The 7,957-nt window shown below is 36.1% G+C and overlaps 1 protein-coding gene across 1 annotated transcript; it reads right to left on the minus strand.

The window, feature by feature from the left end:
• Positions 1-6,385, minus strand: med10 (mediator complex subunit 10). Its single transcript, XM_066675353.1, has 4 exons — positions 6,084-6,385; positions 3,095-3,178; positions 1,227-1,329; positions 1-326 (listed from the first exon to the last, which is right to left on the minus strand). Exons 1-4 carry the CDS (start codon positions 6,203-6,205, stop codon positions 231-233), a joined length of 405 nt encoding a protein of 134 aa, XP_066531450.1. The 5' UTR covers positions 6,206-6,385; the 3' UTR covers positions 1-230.
• Positions 6,386-7,957: the final 1,572 nt, after the last annotated feature.

Genomic DNA, 7,957 nt, shown 5'->3' on the forward strand with positions numbered 1-7,957 from the left:
TATTAAAAAGAAAAAAACACAAAGAATTACAATATTTTATGCAAAAACCAAGCTCTGTATCAAGTGTATACAAAACATCCCACATCCTTCTGACGCATCTTCACGAAACACAAACACACACTGGAAAATCTGTAAATGAGCAAAACAAGACGAATGATCTGAATTTTATAAAATATATCAGCATTATCTACAACGTGGCTTTAATAAAGCTGCTCAAAGGGCTGGTGCGTCTATGAAGGGGGGTCATCTCCATGGATGGCCTTATACTTGGCCATTTCCTCTGGAAAAACCTTCCCCAGCTCAGTGATCAGGAGACTTTTAAATTTCTGCAAAAAGAAATAAACAGAATTTAAAGAACTTTTCCACTGCAGTATTCCAACTGTTGTATTTGTATTTCACAGTCAAGCTGCTGGGTCATATATAGACTTCCTGTTGTGGACTAGAGCTGAACCAGCCCAGATCACCATCAGTCATGAAGAACTCGTGTCAGATGCTATGTATCAAATACAACCAACATTTTGCTTTTGGTGATAGAAGAATATAGGAAATCTGGGACAAAATTAAATACGTCTCAGGCACATTGTTGTGTTGTATTGCATTTCTCCCGCTCTCATATCCTCAAACTGAATGTGATGTTTCAGCTATTTATTTGCGTTCTCGCTTTATAAAGCACTGTGTTTATTTACACTGTGTGCTGGACTCGTCTCCCACACGAACACTATGGGGAGTCGATTTAAAAGACACAAATCTTTCACTCAGGACATGTCCTGCTAGGTCCTTCTTATGTGTCATTGGCATCTCAACACCATCTGAGCTCCTATTTTCTACAGCAGGCTGTGTAGCTTCAAAACAGAGAGCCAGCCTCAGCCCAGAACATGGGACATGTTAATATCTTTAAACTGGAATAAAATTAACTGTAGAAAGAGGAAGGGGTGGATGAGCGCCATTTTGAAATGTTGCAATAAATGTACTTTAAGCCTTGTTTAAATATAAATGTATCTGTGGCTCGTTAGTTTTTCGTTTATCTGGTTTATTTATTTATTTTTTAAATTAAAATCAATCACCAAAGCTGATCATTACTTACAATGCTAAATATTTCCTGCTGACACTGATATGATTCTGATTTCATAGTGTGTCACTAGTTTATAATCATCTTTTCAGAACAGAATCTAGTTGGCAAAACTGAAGCTGTTACACTAGTAAAAACGGTTAAAGGGTTGACTCACCGTCATTGTGTCTATCTTCCCCTTCACTTGCTCGTTTTTAGCCAAGGCTCTTTCCAAGCACTCTTTAGTGTAGAGCTGAGGATTGCGACCCTGATCAATGTATCTGTGGAGAAAGTTAAAACCCATACTCCTCAACTGATGAAGGGCAAAATCCAAAGAGATTTTAACACTTGAAGAATAGCCAATCACATGACCAGCAGTTAATAATTTAAAATGAATGCATTACATAAAAATACTACATATTCTACCATTGACCAAAGACAGCATATGTCCCTAATTTATCAAAGGGTGGGTCAAATGAAATAGTCCTGCTCCATCATATGTATATGAGAGCTCAAAGACGAGGTTAAACAGAACAAAGTAATCATAATGAGCACGGAGAAATAAGGGCACAGAGTATAAACAGAGAAAACGAGAAGAAAGAGAACAGAGCAAAAACAGCACAAAACCAGAGTTTCTGCTCCTCGCTCCTAAGCTGTGGCTCATTTTTATTTAAAGGAAAAGACACTGGAACTGGTCTTTCTGAACAGGGCTGTTTAGACGGGGAGAACGCTGCTGGGGACGCGATCCTTGTGGCATTTTGACCAAAGCATGTTTCATTAAGATTCCAGTACCATGTTACATTGTGGAAACGGGAGGAATATATCTCTTTTAAGCAAGAATTCATTACCCCAACAATTATCGTTGTGTTCATTGTGAATGTTTATTTATTACATTGTTATCGTCTTCCAATGAACGGCCATTTTTTAGTGAATTATATTCTGCCTGTTTGATTCATGGTCTATTGTTTTTAAAGTAATTAACAAAGTAGGTCCTTCTTGCAACCAATAAACAACTCCAGCAAACTGTTGCATCTAAAGCCCCTACCTGCAGTAAATACTCAAAAAAATTTACATTTGGGGTGAATCCCATGTCACCCCTCAGCCCTATGCCTCCATTTTGCCTCCTAGGGGTATGGGTGTCTCAGGGGAGGGCGATAGTTCCTTCAAATGAAATGTCAGTATTTTATCCTTTGATAACTGTTGTATTATCTTAGTTTAATGTAGTTTTAGTGTGTCCAGTCCCTTCACTTCAAAACAAGCATAAATCATTGCTAGAAGTTTGCTGATTTCTCTGAATTTCCAGTTTCACCTTGAATAGTAAAACAATTACATTCTGGCGCCTGTGGCTACTGCAGCATTTAAGGTGGAACTTGAAGCTTCATAACACAGAGCTAGGAGTGGGTGATAAAATAGGATTGTGCAGCAGGATGCCCTAAATTTAACTATGTTAAAGACCAGAAGCACTTCTCTGATACCGAAGCACTACTCGTGTTTTGTGTGCTCTGATGATGTATAAGGCTCCTGAAAGTTTGACCCATTTTGCAGAAGATGGGTTTAACCACTACAACTTGTAACTCAGTTCAAGGTGGCAATATAATATTCTAAAATGAGGGGTAGGTGTAAGATTATAAAATGGGATTTACACATAGACCACATGAAAATGTACAATTTTAATACTGTGTAATGCCAGGGTACAGCAGACTTTATTGATTACGGGTTGTATACCTTTTTCTCCAGTGTTTTAATCTTTGATTTTAATAATATTCTCATCTTCCATTTGTTTGTTGTACAGGCAGAAATGCTGATGAAATCTGAATTGAATGAAAAACTAACACGCGCTACAGTACGGAGAAAGAAATGACATTCTAATCAGATCTACTGTCTAACAGCAATCTGGCTGTAGATAAATTCTACCTCTTCATGTTTCCTTCTTATCACAAACCACACTTATCTATGAGATATTAATTTCATAGAGGAAACATAAAGGACATTCTGTAATTCATTTACAGGTTGCAGACTTGTGTTTTAAATGGTCAAAACACTCACTCAAATGCTTCCAGAGGTACGTGGATGTCATTAAGCTGCTGTCGACATTTCTCAATGTCCTGCAGTCCTGTGATCATGAAGTTCCTGCAAAGCAGCAACACAAAATTTAGTAAAAATAATGCCCACCTCTAAACATATAATAGAAATTGGCAAGAAAAGTTTGCAGGGTTCTTTATTATGTGAGCAGAGTTACAAAAGTTTGTAGATAGATAGATAGACAGACAGACAGACAGATAGTTTTTACAAATGTTTTTGGCTCACAGTTTTTGACACTGTTTGATGTATTAATATATAAGTGTATAGATGTAGAGCTCAGTTTCTGGCACTGTTTGATGTATTAATATATAAGTGTATAGATGTAGAGCTCAGTTTCTGGCACTGTTTGATGTATTAATATATAAGTGTATAGATGTAGAGCTCAGTTTCTGGCACTGTTTGATGTATTAATATATAAGTGTATAGATGTAGAGCTCAGTTTCTGACACTGTTTGATGTATTAATATATAAGTGTATAGATGTAGAGCTCAGTTTCTGGCACTGTTTGATGTATTAATATATAAGTGTATAGACGTAGAGCTCAGTTTCTGGCACTGTTTGATGTATTAATATATAAGTGTATAGACGTAGAGCTCAGTTTCTGACACTGTTTGATGTATTAATATAAAAGTGTATAGATGTAGAGCTCACAGTTTCTGGTTGAGCACTGTTTGGTCTATTATTAATAAATTAATGTATAGATGTAGAGCTCACAGTTTCTGGTTGAGCACTGTTTGGTCTATTATTAATAAATAAATGTAAAGATGTAGAGCTCACAGTTTCTGGTTGAGCACTGTTTGGTCTGTTATTAATAAATAAATGTAAAGATGTAGAGCTCACAGTTTCTGGTTGAGCACTGTTTGGTCTATTATTAATAAATTAATGTATAGATGTAGAGCGCACAGTTTCTGGTTGAGCACTGTTTGGTCTATTATTAATAAATAAATGTAAAGATGTAGAGCTCACAGTTTCTGGTTGAGCACTGTTTAGTCTATTATTAATAAATAAATGTATAGATGTAGAGCTCACAGTTTCTGGTTGAGCACTGTTTGGTCTATTATTAATAAATAAATGTATAGATGTAGAGCTCACAGTTTCTGGTTGAGCACTGTTTGGTCTATTATTAATAAATAAATGTAAAGATGTAGAGCTCACAGTTTCTGGTTGAGCACTGTTTGGTCTATTATTAATAAATAAATGTAAAGATGTAGAGTTCACAGTTTCTGGTTGAGCACTATTTGGTCTATTATTAATAAATAAGTGTATAGATGTATAGCTCAGTTTCTGGCACTGTTTGATGTATTAATATATAAGTGTATAGATGTAGAGCTCAGTTTCTGGCACTGTTTGATGTATTAATATATAAGTGTATAGATGTAGAGCTCAGTTTCTGGCACTGTTTGATGTATTAATATATAAGTGTATAGATGTAGAGCTCATACTTTCTGGCACTGTTTGATGTATTAATATATAAGTGTATAGATGTAGAGCTCAGTTTCTGGCACTGTTTGATGTATTAATATATAAGTGTATAGATGTAGAGCTCAGTTTCTGGCACTGTTTGATGTATTAATATATCAATGTATAGATGTAGAGCTCATACTTTCTGGCACTGTTTGATGTATTAATATATAAGTGTATAGATGTAGAGCTCAGTTTCTGGCACTGTTTGATGTATTAATATATAAGTGTATAGATGTAGAGCTCAGTTTCTGGCACTGTTTGATGTATTAATATATCAATGTATAGATGTAGAGTTCACAGTTTCTGGCACTGTTTGATGTATTAATATATAAGTGTATAGATGTAGAGCTCATACTTTCTGGCACTGTTTGATGTATTAATAAATAAATGTATAGATGTAGAGTTCACAGTTTCTGGCACTGTTTGATGTATTAATATATAAGTGTATAGATGTAGAGCTCACAGTGTCTGATATTGGTCTATTATTAATAAATAAATGTATAGATGTAGAGTTCACAGTTTCTGGCACTGTCTGCTGTATTAATATATAAGTGTATAGATGTAGAGCCATACTTTCTGGCACTGTTTGATGTATTAATATATAAGTGTATAGATGTAGAGCTCAGTTTCTGGCACTGTTTGATGTATTAATATATAAGTGTATAGATGTAGAGCTCAGTTTCTGGCACTGTTTGATGTATTAATATATCAATGTATAGATGTAGAGCTCATACTTTCTGGCACTGTTTGATGTATTAATATATAAGTGTATAGATGTAGAGCTCAGTTTCTGGCACTGTTTGATGTATTAATATATAAGTGTATAGATGTAGAGCTCAGTTTCTGGCACTGTTTGATGTATTAATATATCAATGTATAGATGTAGAGTTCACAGTTTCTGGCACTGTTTGATGTATTAATATATAAGTGTATAGATGTAGAGCTCATACTTTCTGGCACTGTTTGATGTATTAATAAATAAATGTATAGATGTAGAGTTCACAGTTTCTGGCACTGTTTGATGTATTAATATATAAGTGTATAGATGTAGAGCTCACAGTGTCTGATATTGGTCTATTATTAATAAATAAATGTATAGATGTAGAGTTCACAGTTTCTGGCACTGTCTGCTGTATTAATATATAAGTGTATAGATGTAGAGCCATACTTTCTGGCACTGTTTGATGTATTAATATATAAGTGTATAGATGTAGAGCTCAGTTTCTGGCACTGTTTGATGTATTAATATATAAGTGTATAGATGTAGAGCTCAGTTTCTGGCACTGTTTGATGTATTAATATATAAGTGTATAGATGTAGAGCTCATACTTTCTGGCACTGTTTGATGTATTAATATATCAATGTATAGATGTAGAGCTCAGTTTCTGGCACTGTTTGATGTATTAATATATGAATGTGTAGATGTAGAGCTCACAGTTTCTGACATTGGTCTATTATTAATAAATAAATGTTTAGATGTAGAGCTCACAGTTTCTGGTTGAGCACTGTTTGGCTGCTCGGCTGAAAGTCGCTGACTATAATCCCCAGCTGGCGGATGTTCTCGATGAATTTCTCCAGATGTTCCTCCAGATTGTCGAACTTCTCCGCCATAGTGAGAGAGGAAGATCACGGAAACAGAAAAACAAGAATAAAATCTTCACAAAAAATCGGCCTCATATCAGCGCCGAGCTAACGCTGCTACTGCTAACTCCAGCACACCGCTTTCCGGCAGCTCTCGGACCAATCAGAGAGCTGACGACAGGCGACGCGGACTGCTGAAAAACGCCGGACAGACTCAGAGGGCACAAGTGCAAATGAATCCCTTCTCCCTACATTTCCCTCGTTCACACCTACTTCACGAAGCTACGGCTTCTACACCCAAAACAGGACAATACGTGTTCGTCTGGGTGTCGCACGGCGTATAGTGACTTTGTATAGACATAACATTCAGTATTAAAACCCTTTTTAAAACTGTTATTACTGAACTATGTAGTGCACACTACATAGGGACAAACATCATTTGGAATTCAGCCTTTGGTTATCGTATATAATATATATTTTGCTAAAATTTCACCTAAACGTAATACCACATAAGCTTTTGTTCTTGAATTTCCTTTTATAATTTTCTTATTGTATTATTCTTCAGTGCTTCAACTTACCATGGTAGAATATACACATGCATTTACTTTACTTCGCTTTAGAAGCAAATAAAACATATTTAATGTAATAGTTTAAAATATTAAAGGAATGTTTTATTTGCGTTATTTCTGAATAGAATATTTCCTCCGATCCAGTTCTTCACAGTGAATCATTCGAACCGATTCACAGGTCTCAGTGAAAATAACCTTCTGTGATGCAGTGTTTATGTGAGGAAGACTAGTAATAAATCTCGCTTATATTTCAGAATCCCATATTTTAAAAAAAAGCAAAGTAACACATGCCAAAATATTTTATTCGTAACATACTTTGAATACAAACCTGTGTGACCCGTGTGGAGACTGAAACTACATGGTCCTCTCTGGTTATTGTGAGTTTCTGATGGGGGCTGTTCGAATGTATCTTTTCGGTATGTGTCACTGACAATTCAAAGATTCGAATCAATTGAATCAATTCATTGTCATTAAAAAGATCCATTAATCTTTCTTTAACTGTAATAAAAAAATTCTTATACCCTTGTGTTCGAGATTCATTGGAACGTAAACTGTTTCTGAAAAAAAAAGTGTGATTAAAAACCAATGAATTTATGTTATTTTTGGATATGCTTCATATTTCATAGCTTTGCATTATACACCATCCATAATATTATGACTACAGCTCCACTGAACATACAGGAGCACTTTGGAATTTTATAATTACAGGGTGTTGTCCACCTGTTTCTCTGCGTATCTTTAAAAATTCCAGTAGCACTGCTGTGTCTGATCCACTCGCACCAGCACAACACTAACACACCACTGTAACATCAGTCACGGCAGCACTGAGAATGATCCACCGCCCAAATCATAACAAAGTATGCATAGCAACTACAGCCTGTGTGCAGAACAACAAAGTGGACCTGTATGATCAGTGGAGCTGAGCGGATGGACACTGACGGATTGCCACGGGACTAGTAGTTCAAATGGATCGATTCAAGGGAATGATTCATTCTGTGGGAGGAGCTTTGTGCTGACGTATTACAAGCTCCTCCCACTTCTCCTCCGCTCACATTCCCAGCACCACACACTTCATTATTCATTCTGTGCAGGTACAGCGGAATAGAGCTGAGCTTCGGACACACAGCCTCAACCCTCCAACGCTGTGTGTCTATGTGTGTGTCTTTACGCTCCTTCGGTACCGGATAATCGGACTGTTTTTTCCACGGAAACA

This window comes from Hoplias malabaricus, chromosome 6, assembly GCF_029633855.1.
Source record: "Hoplias malabaricus isolate fHopMal1 chromosome 6, fHopMal1.hap1, whole genome shotgun sequence".
NCBI classification, from domain to species: Eukaryota; Metazoa; Chordata; class Actinopteri; order Characiformes; family Erythrinidae; genus Hoplias; species Hoplias malabaricus.